Source organism: Aquarana catesbeiana, linkage group LG04, assembly GCF_042186555.1.
Source record: "Aquarana catesbeiana isolate 2022-GZ linkage group LG04, ASM4218655v1, whole genome shotgun sequence".
NCBI lineage: Eukaryota > Metazoa > Chordata > Amphibia > Anura > Ranidae > Aquarana > Aquarana catesbeiana.
Genome location: NC_133327.1, coordinates 490,951,212 through 490,968,921, shown reverse-complemented (window position 1 = coordinate 490,968,921; position 17,710 = coordinate 490,951,212). Strand labels below are relative to the sequence as shown.

General features: G+C 41.4%; 1 protein-coding gene across 2 annotated transcripts in view; it reads right to left on the bottom strand.

Annotated features, from left to right (window-relative positions):
- Positions 1-17,710, bottom strand: part of SOS1 (SOS Ras/Rac guanine nucleotide exchange factor 1) — a 519,460-nt gene that overhangs the window by 24,121 nt on the left and 477,629 nt on the right. For both annotated transcript variants that reach the window (XM_073627668.1, XM_073627669.1), the window contains 2 exons: positions 9,844-9,960; positions 6,141-6,405 (listed from right to left, as the gene is read on the bottom strand). In XM_073627668.1, coding sequence (XP_073483769.1) covers positions 6,141-6,405; positions 9,844-9,960 — 382 coding nt within the window. The remainder of the gene's footprint in view (positions 1-6,140; positions 6,406-9,843; positions 9,961-17,710) is intronic.

Sequence of the window (17,710 nt, the reverse complement as noted above, 5' to 3'; positions counted from 1 at the left end):
GCGCAAAGTGGGGAAAAAAACAGAGCAGTGGGAGCCGCCGCACTACCCAGGGGAGGGGGGGTTGCAGGGGGAGAACAAACTACTGTTTTACTTCCCAACCCCTTAGTCCCTCCAGGGGGGAGAAGTGCAAAATGGCAAATCTCTTGCCTGCATGAGGAATCCCCGCTGAGACAAGCTGCTGCTGAGCTCACACACATGCTGTGACACGGAGCTGAAGTGAGAGACAACGAACCAAGGTATGTGCATTTACTCCCTCTAGTGGAGATTTAAGGCATGAAAACATTTTACCCAAGGAAGAAAAATCATTGGTGGACTTTTTACAGTTCCTAGGCTTCTTCCCTTACCTTATCCTCGCCGCAGGATACTGCTGATAACAGACAGATCCAAACTTCACCCATCACGGCAGGCTGCGTTTAGCAAACCTTCAAGGACCGGGTCGCTATTTATTGGGGTTCCACTCCCTTGCACCTGTATAGCACCCCGCCAGGAAAACTTTATGGTAATGTGAGCATGACCAAAGCATTGGGTCCCGGGGTCCAGCCCTCCAAGGAGAGGCGTTACAGGCAAAACCTTGTTCTTCCTATACGAGGCCCGGGTACCATCCACTTTGGCCTCAGTGGCACTTTGGATGGATCCGGCTGTGGAGGCTGTTTAAATCTAGTAAGGTTCCTTCCAGCGGAGCTCTTCAGAGCACATCTTCACTCGGGACCAACACCTTAGACAATGGCGAAAAAATTGAGGCACTCCTGGTAGGAGGAGGGGTTATATAGGGAGTGAACTTTCTGTCTTGGGTGTGTCAGTGTCCATCACCTGAAGGTGCCTATATACCCATATAGTTAATACTATGGCTCTGTGTCCCATGATGTACGATAAAGAAATGGTGATTTCACTTCCTCACTACCTATCACAGTTTTGGAGGGCCTGAAAGCACAAAACCCCCACAAATTGCCCAATTTTTGAAAGAAGACACTTCAAGCTTTTTGCTGAGAGGCATGTTGTGTCCATGTAAAAATCAAAAAGTAGCGCTAGAAACTGAGGGTGACAACAGGGGGTGTCAAAAAAATCTCATAAAAATATGAGGGTGAGTGATGATCACTGAGTGAATAATAGAAAATTTTGTGCTTATCAATGTAATTAAACACTGTGAAAATAAAAGATAAATCTGAAAATGACAATTAGTTGATGGGACACAGATATTGACCACTATGTCCGAAAAGAGTAATCAATAATAAGTGACACAATCACTAACAGATGAATATCTCAAAATAACAGAAAAAGTGATAATGTGACACATCTATGGAAACTATACCATAATTCATATATAAAAACAATATAGAGATGAAGAAAAATAAACCCCAAAAAAGTCCATAACTCAAATGAAAAAATAATGATTAAAGTCCATCCATGCTAGATGACATGCATGAAACCAAGTTTGTCTCCAAGTGCTCTGTGAAAATGGAACATAAACTTGCTGTGATGACAGTAGAGTGCGCAGATAGACCTCCACCTCTTAATAAAAATGCTACCTCTTACCAGATGGAATTGGTCTCTTACTAACAGGAGACCTAAAGGGCGGATGGCTGCAACCCCAGCCAGGGATCTTTAAAACAGGCGTCCAAATCCAGGGACTCTCTCCAACTCACATCAGCATAAATGGAAATACGGGGCTCAGCCACCTCTACTGTCACTGAGATGAGAGAGGGAAGGGAAATGCGGCTGTGAGGAGGATACGTACCGGGAATACACGTCTCCCCTCCCCCACCGAGCCGGGGCATAAATCCATTTCACTGACAGGGGATCCCATACCTGAGCAGAAGACTGTATAGTTCAGACAATATATTCCTATTTCTGATGGTAACCGTTGGCTGATGTGAACGCCAGTTATCAGGCCAACGCCTTAGGGACTTTCCTTACCAGCTACAAGCCTCTTGCCAAGGGCAGCATCGGGTTTATAAATAAAAGGGTCCTTGGAGCCGGCCGGCTTTCGCATATACGCTTTTTAACTACAATGGTTTTGTAAGTGCAACCTTTATTTTTACACTCAATAAAACATTGGATTTTATGCTATGTGGAGCACTTTGTTTTTTACATGGGGATATTTCCATTTATGCTGATGTGAGTTGGAGAGAGTCCCTGGATTTGGACGCCAAGCGCCTGTTTTAAAGATCCCTGGCTGGGGTTGCAGCCATCCGCCCTTTAGGTCTCTTGTTAGTAAGAGACCAATTCCATCTGGTAAGAGGCAGCATTTTTATTAAGAGGTGGAGGTCTATCTGCGCACTCTACTGTCATCACAGCAAGTTTATGTTCCATTTTCACAGAGCACTTGGAGACAAACTTGGTTTCATGCATGTCATCTAGCATGGATGGACTTTAATCATTATTTTTTCATTTGAGTTATGGACTTTTTTTGGGTTTATTTTTCTTCATTTCTATATTGTTTTTATATATGAATTATGGTATAGTTTCCATAGATGTGTCACATTATCACTTTTTCTGTTATTTTGAGATATTCATCTGTTAGTGATTGTGTCACTTATTATTGATTACTCTTTTCGGACATAGTGGTCAATATCTGTGTCCCATCAACTAATTGTCATTTTCAGATTTATCTTTTATTTTCACAGTGTTTAATTACATTGATAAGCACAAAATTTTCTATTATTCACTCAGTGATCATCACTCACCCTCATATTTTTATGAGATTTTTTTGACACCCCCTGTTGTCACCCTCAGTTTCTAGCGCGACTTTTTGATTTTTATATGATTTATGGTTTACTACTTTCTAGTCGCAGCTTATGCCAATTAGTGTAAGCGCAGTATTTATTTTTACCTTTCTAGATGTTGTGTCCATGGAATATTTGATATTTTGCCACAAGTTAAATTTAAAATAACAAGCATGGCATGGTTATATGTGGAATTACACCCCAAAATACATTCTGCTGCTTCTCCCGAGTATGGGGATACCACATGTGAGGCTTTTTGGGAGCCTAGCCGCGTACAGGAGCCCAAAAAGGAAGCACTGCCTTCAGGCTTTCTAAAGGCATACAATTATGATTTTACTCCTCACTACCTATCACAGTTACGGAGGCCCTGAAATGTCCAGATAGCACAAAACCCCCCCCAAATTTTGGAAAGTAGACACCCCATGGTATTTGCTAAAAGGCATGGTGAGTATTTTGCAGATCTCATTTATTTTTGAAAATAAAGAAAAATTTATTTTTTATTTCTTTTTTCAAAACTTTGTTACAAAAAGCAAGATCTGCAAAATACTCAACATGCCTCTCAGCAAATAGCTTGGGGTGTCTACTTTCCAAAATTGGGTCATTGGGGGGGGGGGGGGGGGTTTGTGCTATCTGGGCATTTCATGGCCTCCGAAACTGTGATAGGCAGCGAGGAGTGAGATCAAAAATGTACGCCCTCTGAAGGTCATTGGTTTTCGGGGTCCTGTTTGTGGTTACACTGCCAAAAAGTCCCACACATGTGGTATCCCCATACTCAGGAGAAGCAGCAGAATGTATTTTTGGGTTTATTTCCACATATAACCATGCTACGTTTGAACAATATATCATTTAGTGACAACTTTGAGTAAAAAAAAAAATTACATTTTCTCGAAACTTGTGGCAAAATATAAAATATTCCATGGACTCAACATGCCTCTCAGCAAATAGCTTGAAGTGTCTTCTTTCCAAAATGGGGTCATTAGGGGGGGGGATTTGTGCTATCTTGTCATTTCATGGCCTCCGAAACTGTGATAGGTAGCGAGGAAGGGAAATCACCATTTTACGCCCTTAGAAAGCCTGAAAGCGGTTTTCGGGGTCCTGTACACGGCTAGGCTCCCAAAAAGTTTCACACATGTGGTATCCTCATACTCAGGAGAAGCAATAGAATGTATTTAGGGGTGTAATTTCACATATAACCATCGTCAACTAAAACGACTAAAACATTTTAGTCGACTAAAATACGACTAAAACTAAAACAATTGAGATGACTAAAATACGACTAAAACGGCATTTTAGTCAAAAGACTAAAATGGGACTAAAACTAAAATGCTATTTTCGTCAAAAGAATAAGACTAAAACGAAATTGAAATTTGACTTAGAAATTAACACTGGTCTGTAGTGCATGTTCATACCTCAATACCATAAATAATAACATATGAGATTTTTCACTCCAGCAGTATATAATGAGTTTAGAAATTGTAGAGAAATATTCACCAATGCATTACAATTTCATTACACCCATTCGATTTTAGATGACTAAAATTAGTTTTAGTCGACTAAAATGTACTGGAGATTTTAGTCGACTAAAACGTCCTGGAGATTTAGTCGACTAAATATGACTAAAACTAAAACAATTGCAGAAGACTAAAATGGGACTAAAACTAAAATGCCATTTTAGTCCTAAGACTAAATCGAAATTTGCTGCCAAAATTAACACTGATAACCATGGCACGTGTGAGCAATATATCATTTAGTGACAACTTTGTGTAATTTTTTTTTTTTCATGTGACAAAAAATAAGATATTCAATGGGCTCAACATGCCTCTCACCAATTTCCTTGGGGTGTCTACTTTCCAAAATTGGGTCTATGGAGCGGCGGATGTCAGCGGTGACATGTCCACTAACATTCGCCGCTATCTGATCCTGCCTTCAAAAAACAGACAGATGATGGTCCTATTTTCCATCTGTCTGACAGTTCGGATATGATCAGATGAAAATAGACAGGCTGTCCTTTTCCACCTGATCTTCCATAGAGGAGAGTGGGACTGTGTCTGTCTCTGCACAGCAGAGCGGAGACAGACCTGTCATTCGTGGGGGATTAGCAGACTGATCCCCCGCTGAACAAGCGGATTCCGTCCCATGGAGGTGCCTTGCTAGGGTTTACTTAAATTTTTTTTTACACATTTTTTTTTTTACTTTTTTGGAGAGACATCAGGGGTCTAAACAAATCTTGAATGTCTCTTTTTTTAGACAAAGTGACTGAAGAGTTCAGTCCCTTTCTCTGCAGGTTCAGCTGCAAAATGAATGGATGGGAGCCTCTGCATAGTAGCTCTCATTCATTCATAAACGGTGGCATAGTAAACTGTTCACTATGCCACAGTGACAGCTGAACATAGGAGCGATCGGTACTGAACGCTCACTTTGTTCACCTAGGAAAGGAAGGGGGCTGGTAAACACAGCAGCTGCAGGGAATGCTGGCTAGCAGAGCTGATTGGAGGGGCAAGGAGGGGCACTGAAGGGGGTGCCAGCGGGGGGGACATCACTTAAGAATTTACATGCATTGATAGTTAAAATGTCTGTTCTGGAGGGATGGTAAAGGTTTTTATTGCTGACTTGGCAAAACAGATTTCAAACCACATTGCTTAGAGAAAGAAAATGCAACTTAATGCTGTAGGTGTGGCGACCATCAAAAAAAATGGCATGTGTTAAAAAAGAGCCAGAACATCTATAAAGGAAACTAGGCAGGTGGAAATTCAGGAAGCACTATTTGCAACCTTAATGCATCTGCAATAAACCAAGGGCTTAGAGCAACTGGTCAAAGCGGTGTACCTGTCCCTTACTTCACAAGGGAGGAGGCACTTGCAGGCAGTCTGCAGCTGATGGGGTAGACTGTGCCAATACTGACAACGCAAATATCAGTAATTCTGCGCCATTGCAATCCTTAGCAAAATCAAAGTGATATGGAAAGGAAGGGTGCAAAAGTTGCCACTTTGCCTAATACCACATTCCACTTTATTTTATCTCTCTGTTAATAGACAAGAAGTCAGATGTAAGATGTAAGATTAACAGCTTTCCAACTGTAATCTGTAGATGAAAGTCTTTCTGCATCACACCCCATGCTAAGGGAAAGTTTATTTACTTTTCCTGTTTGACAGCTAGGAGCATGCGCAGTGGCCCGATTTCTAAAATTTACCTCTATGCTGGTCCATTCATCTGAAGGGCAGCCTTTGTGGCCAAGAGGAATGTGGGTGGTGGAAGGCTAGTTCACTACACAGCTAGAAATATTTTAGAATTTGCAAACAAGAGCACCCTGGCATCACAGACTCCCTGGGCACTCCCAAAGCTGTAGGCAATTTTAGAGGTGAGCAAGCACTAACAAAAACATTTAAACTAAATAAATCAGGATGTGATAACACCTACGTGAATGAAATGGGCTTGATGGGTCAGAATCAAACACACTGCAGACATCTGTGGTACTGGATGCTGCAGATGGTGGTGGTGGCGTTAAGGGTGTTCTAGGCGAGTTCGGCGCAGACGCTGCTGTTTCCGCTTCACTTTCTGGGATGCGACTGTAGCTTATTTTCCTTGGTTCCTGCTGCAAAGGAGTAGGGTGCCTCATTGTACCTGGCCTTGTGTTTGATGGACGCACACCAGGAGACTTAAGTGGATAACTGTACTTTTTTTGCTGAGGGAAAAAAAAAAAAAGAAAAAAAACAAACAAACAAATCAAGCACAAATGTCAACAGCCATTGCTTTTTTTTAATATGAAAATACAACAGGGCAGGCTGAGAATAAAAATCAGCCATATCACATGAAGCTAGTCAGCCCATTTTGGCCTACATAACTAAACACTGCTGTGCCACGTGGAGCAATAATGGGCCATACAATTACAGACTCTAAGAGTACATTGTAGTTTCAAGCACAACAGAGCTCAATGAGCCTGGGCAGTACTAAAGAGAAAAACGCTTAGATCAACCCACCAGAAGTGGCTTGTCACTTTGTGTACAGAAGTGCAAAGCTAATATTCAAGGTTTGACACATTAAAAGAGAAGTATGGGTTTTTTTTTTTTTTTACAGTATCATACTTACCTCAGTGGATGCAGCATCGGTCTGATGCCGTATCTGTCCCCCGGCGCCTCTGCACTGAGAACCGAGCGATCGAACATCGCCGATGGCTCGGTTCTCATAGCTCCTCGAGCAGAGTTCTGCTGACTGTCAATCAGCAGCTCTCCGCTCTGCTCCTCCTCGCTCACTGGAGCGCTGAGCTCTGAAGGGGCAGGGAGCGGCCGAATCAGTCTCTCAGCGGCTCGCTGAGAGCCTGAGACGGGTGTCAGTCCAGGCACCTAGCGGATTCAGACTTCCAGTGTTGGGATGATGCGCTGTCTGGACTGATTTCTGCGACATCAGCAGAGAGCGGACTTCAGTCACGGGTCACAGGAGTGCAAAACGAACTGCACTCCTGCGACCCATAGGAGAAGCCCAGCCAAATGAGCTTTGACTAGATTTCTCCTTTAAAGGCCGATCTTTTGCCAGTGTTTCCAGTTAGTTCGTATTTTTGATGGAGTAGGAAATAGATAAGGCCCCTGACAGTTTTTTTCTGTTGGTGTTCCGTCAATGTCATTTCTCTTCACTTCCTGTCCCAGAGACAGAGCAAAAAGTGAGAACAGATAGCTTCAAAGCAAGGTAATACTCTGTTAGTCATCCCCAGAACATGCTTCCCTATGGGAAGATGTCCCAATACCTCCTGTTCCTGTAAAAACCCCAAAATTTCACATTTCCATTACTTTCTGTATCGACAGTGGTCAACAGGATGAAGTGCATAAAAAAAAGTTGCCTTTGCATATTGTACATCTTTGTTTTATAATTAAACATTTAAAACAGGATAACCCTATGATAGTGGAGTCACAGAGGATCCTCCTCCTCCCTCCAATGCTTCAACTTTTTTAGGGGGGCGGGGGGGAGCAGGTACCTAGTTTTGTCAGGTACCTACTCCCACTTCTGCTGGAATCGCCTAAGCTATTCCACTGGAAGTTTTACTTGTCTCGACTTAACTGTCTCGTTATTAAAAGTCAGCAGCTACAAATACTATGAATAACTTAATTTTAAAAAAAAAAAGACTGAAGAACCGCTTTAAGCTACTGAGTGCTATGAACAACATTTTTTGTGTCAGTAGATCCCTTAAAGTTACCTTGATGTATCGCCGCAAGCGTTAAAGCGAGAGCAATAATTCTAGTGCAAGATCTCCTCTGTAACTCTAAACAGGTAACCGTTAAAACGTTTTTAAAGTGTCGCCTATGGAGCTTTTATTTAGTACTGTAGTTCATCGCCATTCCACGAGCGTGTGCAATTTTAAAGCATGACATGTTAGGTATATATTTACCGTGCGTAACATCATCTTTCACATTATACAAAAAAAATTGAAGTAACTTTAGAAGTTGTTTGTTTTTTTAATTAATTGAAGTGTATTTTTCAAAAAAAAAAATGTGTTTTAAAGACCGCTGCGCTTTTTCCTCTAAAAAAGACAAAAATCTATAAATGTTTGGGGGTTCTAAAGAATTTTCTAGCAAAAAATACAGATTTTTAACTTGTAAATAACAAATGTCAGAAATAGGCCTGGTCTTGAAGTGGTTAATATAAATCTATTCATACTTACAGTGGTGTAAAAAAGTAAGCACACCTCATGGAAATTGTGAATTTTTCAATATGTTTAAATAGACAAAACATTAAATCTTTATTCAAACAGTGACCACAAAAAAAAGTTATATATTGGAACAAATGACACAAAAACTGGCATTCCCATAAACTCAATTAATGAAAATGCAGATTTGTCATATAGAAAAAAGTAAGTATACCCCTACAATATTTACCACCACTTCAAATCCATGAATTCAGAATCAGGTGTTCCAGATTATGTGCCAATGTGCTCCTTAGTAAGTTATGCAGGTGGAACCTGTCAAAGCTGGCCATACATTATCCAATTTTCTTTAGATTTACCTTTAACTATGTAGTGCAAGGGCCTGCTTGGCTGCATACAAATTGAAAGTGTGCCAGGAACAAAAACAGTCAGAAAGAAGGCTGTGGATGCCATATGTCTAGCACAAGTTTTAAAAGACTGCTAAATCAATTAAAATCAATTATTACACTGTCAGGAAAATAATCTAGTGGCATAGATTAATTGGATTCAAATCTATCCAGGACTGGCCGTCCCAGCAAATTAAGCCTAAGAGCTGACTGTTTTGTGCTTAATGAAGTCTCCAAGAACCCCATACTTTTATTGTGGGGTCTGCGGGTAACAATTGCAACAGGGGTGTCTAAGTGCATGCATCTACAATCAGAAAGATTGCAGCATTGAAGGTATGCCAGAAAAAAGCAAGAACATTAGAGCAAGAGCACAGTTGCCTACCAAACATATAATTAATGACTAGGCCTTCTGGAACAATGTGGTTTTGGACTGATGAATCAATGATAGAGTTTTGTTTGGCCATGGTAACAAGAGACATGTTTGGTGCAAACAAAAGAAAGCATTACAGGAGATCCACCTAATACTGACTGTGAATCATTATGGTGAAAATGTTATGGTTTAGGATTAACTTTGCTGCTTCAGGGCCTGGGCAAATTTCGTCATTCAACTACGAATTCTGCAGCATATCAAAGTATGATAAACGAGAATGCAAGGCCACCTGTCCAAAAGTTGATGTTAAACTGGAAATGGATGTTTAAATGATCCAAAGCATCTTAGCAAATCCATCAAGGAAAGGAAAAAAAAAAAAAATTGAGGGCCATAGACTGGACTAGCCAAGGCCCTGATTTGAATCCCTGAAAATGGTGGCCAGATATGCAAAATTCTTACAAGAGGAAATTTCTGCTAAAGGCAGCAATACCAGTTCTGGAACCAAGGGTGTACTTACCTCTCCCATTACATCTATTGATATTTTTGTTTTACAAATTATTGAAGAGGCAAATTTTCTGTAGGCACTGTTTGAATGAAGAACAAATGTTTGCCTGTTTAAATATATTCAAAAGGTAAACCTTACCATGGGGTGCACTTACTTATTCACATGACTGTAGACTAAAACACTTTCCATTAATGTTTGGCATTAGATATGAACTAAGAGCTGCTTACAAATCTTGGCAAAGTCTTTGCATTTCGTGGCTCAATTTCCAGCGACTTCTTGAACAAGTAGTCTTCAAATTCCTTCTCTGCAACATTCCCCATTGGATTTAGGTTCTCAAAAAATCTCTGAAAGTTATTTAAAAGGTTGTATTAGTCTAGCACACAATTTTTGCCAAAAGTGAATCGAGTAAAAAAACAAATTTGGTAAATCCCTCTTTTTCCTGGAGCCCAAATAATCCCTATTAGTGCTAGTTCACACCAGATGCAGTTCCGTGCCTTTTTTTTCTGCACTAAAAATGCATGCAGTGTTTTCCATGTATTCCAATGGCTCTAGTTCACACCAGCACAGTCAGTTTCTGGTCAGTTTCTGGTGCAGAAAAAATAAGTAGAGTGTGCTGCATTATTTTTGCACAGAACTGTACTGGAACCTAGACAATTGTATCAAAAACGCACTGGAACTGCATGTGGTGTGAATTGTAAGCAAAAACCGATTTGGAACGTATCTGTGCATTTTTGTGGTGTGAACTGGCCCTAAAAATGCATGCATAGTGTTTTCCATGTATTCCAATGGCTCTAGTTCACACCAGTGCAGTCTGTTCCAGTCAGTTTCCAGTCAGTATCCGATGCAGAAACTGACCGAAAACTGACTGGAACTGACTGCATTGGTGTGAACTAGAGCCATTGGAATACATGGAACACACTGTGCATGCATTTTTAGTAAAGAAAAAAAGCGCACGGAAATGCTCTTGGTGTGAACCTGCCCTTAAAGTGATTGTAAACCCTTACAGACCACTTTTTGCTACATGTAATTCTATAATAAGGCTTACCTGTAGCTACCCAGGATATCTCCTAAACCTGCACAGTTTAGGAGATATCCCTTGTATTTGCATGTGCCAACGTCATCGGCACATGCGCACTGACACAAACTAAAGCAATGTATGTGCCGTTGCTTCAGTGAGTGTGCCGTTACTGGGCGCATGCGCGGGAATGACATCATCGCGGCTCTGTATGGGCACCTCAGCGAGGGCTTCGATCTCAGGTGAGTATTACATAATGAGCTCATTATGCCTTTGTCTTGCAGGTGTTAGTTTTTTTTTCAAAGCGTGTTTACAACCACTTTAAGGCAAATTAACCTTCTGGCAATATGATCATCTTGCCAATAAGAAATTAAGTACTGAAAACCCCTGGCACACGGACATTTATAAAGATCTGAGATGCACTCTTCCATAACATGGTCATAGTTCCCTTTAGAAAGAAAAAAAAAAACATTTACCTGGCAACTAGTATCATGGTACAATGCACAACTGACAGAACGTTCTAATGCCCCGTACACACGTCGGATTTTCCGACGGAAAATGTGTGATAGGACCTTGTTGTCGGAAATTCCAACCGTGTGTGGGCTCCATCACACATTTTCCATCGGATTTTCCGACACACAAAGTTTGAGAGCAGGATATAAAATTTTCCGACAACAAAATCCGTTGTCGGAAATTCCGACCGTGTGTACACAAATCCGACGGACAAAGTGCCACGCATGCTCAGAATAAATAAAGAGATGAAAGCTATTGGCCACTGCCCCGTTTATAGTCCAGACGTACGTGTTTTACATCACCGCGTTCAGAATGATCGGATTTTCCGACAACTTTGTGTGACCGTGTGTATGCAAGACAAGTTTGAGCCAACATCCGTCAGAAAAAGTCCATGGATTTTGTTGTCGGAATGTCCGAACAAAGTCTGACCGTGTGTACGGGGCATTACTGTTTTGATTGTTAGTTGTTCATCCGATATGAAAGCCAGTGAATCTGAACATTTGGCACATGTACTTCTGAGGGGACTGGCTTAGTAGGTACTCCAGCTTATCAAATTAAAAGGCATTATAAACCTTCCTACCTGCACATTGTGTTTTTCATCTGCATAAGATGCGCATGGATCATGCAGTTTTGTGGTGTCATTTGTTGCCCTGTATGCACAGCCTATAGTATAGTAAATTGTCATATTCATTTGTAAGCAATTTCTGTTTGTGCAGAAACATGCAGCATGGAACATGGCACTGCACAGGTTAATGCATGACCTCTGTTTGTGATCTGAGAGCTTTATTTTATTGGGAATAAATTACATATACCACAATTTCTGGGTCTTTCAGTCTATTGCTCATCAGGTGAGGGCTAGCAACCAGTAATTAGATCTTCCAGACACAAGCACATTTAGTGCCGGTTCACACCAGTGCGCTCTGCGAGATCGCATGTGATTCACACTGCAGTGGAAATCAAATGCCATGTCTGTGCGATGCAATTTCAGCCATACAGATAGTATGGCTGATATCGCATCACATTCAGGCCAAACTCACACAGGACCCCATTTTTTTGGTCCGCACCAGAATCGGATCGCACGGGTGTTTACACCCATGCGATCCGATTCATGTCCGAACTGTCAGTTCACAGTGCGATATATGAGCTGAAATGGGGGTGTCGTTCGTTAACAATGTATTGACAATCCAGGCAGTTCGCATATGGCAGTGTGAACTGCTGTGCGAGTCGGGTGAGATGCGGGAACCCGCTGTGGATTTGCAGGGTTCCCCCATCGCACAGGTGTAAACCGATCCTCACAGACACAGAGAGCACGCTGATGAAGCTGGAAATTTTTTTTTCATTACATCAGCACTCCAAAATTTGTGAGTTAAGGCAGGGCAAAAGGGGCAGCTGCCCTGAGCCCCATAGCAGCTGCCTCATACTTGCCAACTATCCCAGTTTAAATTCCCTTGGCTCTTGAAGCTTTAGTCCCGTGCTTTGTCCCGATATCTCAGTGTAAAGTTCTGTTGCTGCTGCCCAACTCTGCCCTATTGCCATGTACAGATGACTAATCTGCAGACCCTTGTGTTTACATGTAAATAACCTGCATTGATACGTAAATAGCGGCAACATTAATATGTAAATAGTCGTGGACCGCGGCATTAATATGTAAATAGAGGTGGAATTCATATGTCCCCCTGAGGTCATGTCTACCATCACTTCTGCTGAATGCTGCCCACTGGGGAGGTAAAGGAGCATGCTGGAAAGTCCTGCCTACAACTATAATCATTAAGCCTAACATCAACCTGTTCTGGAAAGGTAAGCAAATTGGAGGTGGAACTCTTCTTCAAAAGAACATGGTGCCACAGCACCCTGAATTTTGGTGCAAATTTTGAATACGCACATCTCAGCTGATGCATGAGGGTGTTATTAACAATTAATGGTACTTCTGTGTATCTGCTAAAGGGCAGCATGTTCTGTGGTGTCAGGAAAGCGATTTTGCATGTATTCCCGACACACACAAATGTGAACGCAGGCTAAATATCTCAGTTACATTGGTGGTCAGTGTACATCTTCTCTTTACATTGGGGCTTGGTGTACAATCCTTTCATTCACACTAGTGGCCAGTGTGAGGGTCCCCCTTACATTGGTGGTCAGTGTAAACCCCGATTACACTGGTGGCCAGTGTAGAAACTCCTCTTTATATTGGTAATCGTTAAAAAAAATCCAAACATTTGTGGTCAGTTTTGAATAATCCCTTACATTGGTGGTCCATGTAAAAGCCCCCTTTAAATTGGTGGTGAGTGTAAATCCCCCTTACATTGGTGACCAGTGTAGAATTCCCCCTTTATTGGCTGTTGATGTAAAATTCCCCATTACATTGGTTGTCAGTGTAAATTCTTCATAACATTGGTGATCAGTGTACATTTCCCTTTACATTGGTGGTAAGTGCAGAATTGCCCTTACACTAGTGGTCAATGTACATTGGTGGTCGGTGTAGAAGTGTCACCCTAATTTGGTGGTCAGTACAAATCTTCTGGACAATGGTTGTCAGTGTAAATTCCCTCTTATATGGAGATGATTGTATATTCCCCCTTACACTGGTGGTTAGTGTAAATGCCCTTATTGCATTAGTGTCGGTGTATAAATCCCTCTTTTCTATTGGTGGGTGGCATAAAATCCCCCGTTACATGGTGGTCAGTGCAAATTCCCCCTCGCGTTGATGGTAATTGTAAATCCCCCCTCACATTGGTGGTCACTGTAAATTCTACATTACAATGGAAGAATCCCCCACCATATACTTGCCAAAGATTTCCAGCTTTGCTCTACGTTATTCAGAATTTGTCACAGTGTACTGCCTTCTAACTAATCCCATCCACTCACCACTGTCACTGATCCCATCAACCCCCCCAGCATTGCCACTGATCAGCCCCCCCCCCCCCTCCTCCAGCATTGCCACTGATCCCAGGAGTCTTAGGATACCTAGGAGTTTTCTGTCTATTGATGGGCGCCCTAACCTCCCCAGTCCATGGTGTGCAGGCAGTGAGGAGATGATATGCAGTAACCTCTAGGAACCAATCAGTGAGCAGTAATAATGTGCACTAACCTCTAGCAATCAATTAGTGAGCAGTATTGATGTACAGTAATCTCTAGCAACCAATCAACAAGCAGAAGTCACGTGCTGTAACCTCTAGAAAATAAATAGTGAGCCATAACGTGTGCTGTAATCTCTAGCAGCCAGTCAGCGAGTGGCAATGATACACTGTAACCTCTGGCAACCAATCGCAAATGCTGCCTGATCAGATTCCGTAAATTACGTGATTTTGAGTGTAGCTGCTATTTATTGTATGTCTCAAAGCATGTGGAGAGCGAAGTTGCATGGAAGAGGGGGCCCAAGAAAATGTTTGTCCAGGGTCCAGTCTATATTAAAGACGGCCCTGGCTGGATGTAGTGACCTGAAACAGGAAGTTGTGTTGTCCCTTTGGCAATAAGGCACAGCCAACTGTAGAAAACCATGGACCTAGGGGGAATCAATTAGCTATGACATTGCAAACTTCAGCCAAAACACATAGGTCCATTATTATAAGGTATGGCAAACAAACCACACAGGGAGTATAGCTACACTAATACCTAGTTAAAAAAACAAAAACATCTGAAAGTCATGAAGTTGAGATATGCTAATCTAAGCTGTTTATGTGCAACTAAACTACAAAAAAAGTGTGGAGAACAGTCTTTTTGAGTACTGAAACAGTTGTGAAGGTGCAACCTATTTAAAGAAACAACATATATGCAGCTACAATGTTCTTTTCAAGTTGACAGGCAGTGCCTGTAAACAGGATTTCAGCAATTGCAGCAAATTTTTCTGATAATGTAAAAATTAGATTTTTTTGTATTCACCATGAAACCCTTACATTGGATGTTCTTTGAGGGACATAGCACCAAAGATTCCTATACAGTGCATCTGGAAAGTATTCACAGCGCTTTACTTTTTCCACATTTTACTATGTTAATGTTACAGCCCTATTACAAAATGAATTAAATTCATTATTTTCCTCAGAATTCTACAAACAATACCCCATAAAATCTTTGCAAGCTTATTACAAATAAAAAATGGAAAAGAAAAATCGCATGTACATAAGTATTCAAAGCCTTTGCTTAAAGAGGTCGTATACTCTGGGGAAAAGACAAACAAACCCTGGAAGACAAAAGCATAATGAGCTAGTATGCATCGCATACTAGCTCATTATGTAATATTTACCTTAGAACAAAGCTGTTGCATCTTACCCGGAGTTACTTCCGGGTTTGCATGCTCCGGCACTGTGATTGGCCACAGCCACGATGAAGTCACTTCCGCACATTCGTACCGGAGCTGCCGTTCACAGCACGGGGCTCGGCAGGACCCGTACCTGTTCCTTCAGAGCGCATGCGCAAGTGATGTCACTGCCTGCATGTAATGTAAATATCTCCTAAACGTGTACCGTTTAGGAGATTTTCACTACCTATAGGAAAGGCTGGCCATACCTTATGCAAATTTCTTGTACAAATTTCCCCTAGATTTACCAAAACCATATAATATGAGGTCAAAGCTATACACTTTCAATCTGCGTGCAATCAGGCAGGCCCTTGTACTACATAGTTGAAGGTAAATCTAAAGGAAATTGAACAAGAAAATTGTATAATGTGTGGATAGCTTATGCCTTATTATAGGATTATCTATAGGTAAATGTAAGCAGAGAAGGTTTACTTCCTCTTTAATACTTTGTTGAAGCCTTCCTCTGGATCAACTGTGGGTGAAGGATTGTGTATATGGGATTGTATTTTTTTTTATTTGGTTAAACTGGATGGACTTTTCAACCTGGCTAACTGTGTGTAACTGTGAAGCACCTTTGGCACCAATTACAGACTCAAGTATTTTTAAGTATGATGCTACAAGCTTGGCAAACCTATTCTTAAGTCTTTTGTAGACACTTAGCAGGTTTTTGTCTAGGATTGCCTGTATTTGGCTCCATCCATCTTTCTATCAACTCTGACCAGCTTCCCTGTCCCTACTGAAGAAAAGCATCCCCACAACATGATGCTGCCACCACCATGTTTCACGATGGGGATGGAGTGTTGTACAGTGTTACTGCCACACAGAGCATTTTGCTTTTAGGCCAAAAAAGTTCAACGTGGTCTCATCTGATCAGAGCATCTTCTTCCACATGTTTGCTGTGTCCCCCACATGGCTTTTCACAAACTGCAAACAAGACTACTTATGGCTTTCTTTCAACAATGGCTTTCTTCTTGCCACTCTTCCATAAAGGCCAGATTTGTGGAGTGCACAACTAATAGTAATCCTGTAGACCGATTCTCCTACCTGAGCTGTTGATCTCTGCAGCTCCTCCAGAGTTACCACGGGCCTCTTGGCTGCTTCTCTGATTAATGCTCTCCTTTCTGGGCAGTTGTGCCATACTCTTTCCATTTTCGGAGGATGGATTGAACAGTGCTCAGTGAGATGTTCAAAGCTTGGGATATTTTTTTTACAACCTAACTCTGCTTTAAACTTCTCCACAACTTTATCACTGACCTGTCTGGTATGTTCCTTGGCCTTCATTATGCTGTTTGTTCACTAAGGTTCTCTATCAAACCTAGAGGGCTTTACAGAACAGCTGCATTCATACTGAGTTTAAATTACACACAGGTGGACTCTATTTACTAATTTGGTGACTTCTGAAGGCAATTAGTTCCACTAAATATTAGTTAGGGGTATCAGAGTAAAGGGGGCTGAATACAAATGCACACCACACTTTTCAGCTATATGTAAAAAATTTTTATAACCATCTATCATTTTCCTTCTACTTCACAATTATGTGCCACTTTGTGTTGGTCTATCACAAAAAATCCCAATGAAAAATACATTTATGTTTTTGACTGTAACATGACACAATGTGGAAAATGTCAAGGAGTATGGATACTTTTTCAAGGCACTGTAGGTCTGAAAGAAAAATTTCAAGTATCATGGTCAAAAACAAGACATTACACGGGGAACAATGGAGAACAAAGGTTTCCAGAATGAAGAAATGGTTAGCCAAAGGCTGTTGGAAAAGATAAGCCACTGCCAAAACCTGTAAGTGCGCTTACAAGTAATTACTGATCTGCCCCATACAGATAAAGGATCGTAATCCTAATATTGAAAAAAAAAAATGAAGGTAAAACCAACGGACCTGCATTACCTAATGTAAGTCTTTCAGGTGCAATGGTAAACCTTGAAAGAATGTGCACTTGCAGGCCTTGGTTGCTCAGCACCTGACCTTCAACCGCCTTGTAGTTAAATTCGTTGACTGAAAATCAGGTTGCAGGACTACATTCTGGGTTAATGATCAAGCCGCTCTGACGGACACTAAGGTGTATCTGCGAGTAGACAAACCAGGTCTGAGTAACAAGCCCTCCTGGGCTAGTCTGGAGTGTTCCACTGCAGAAGCCAGGAAAGAAGTTTTAAGGAAACAAATCTCAGAATGTATTCATCCCATGGTGCTACTAAAGCATCTACACCAGGAGAGATCCTTGGATCTTGCAACAAACCTATCCAGTTGCAATACTATCAGATC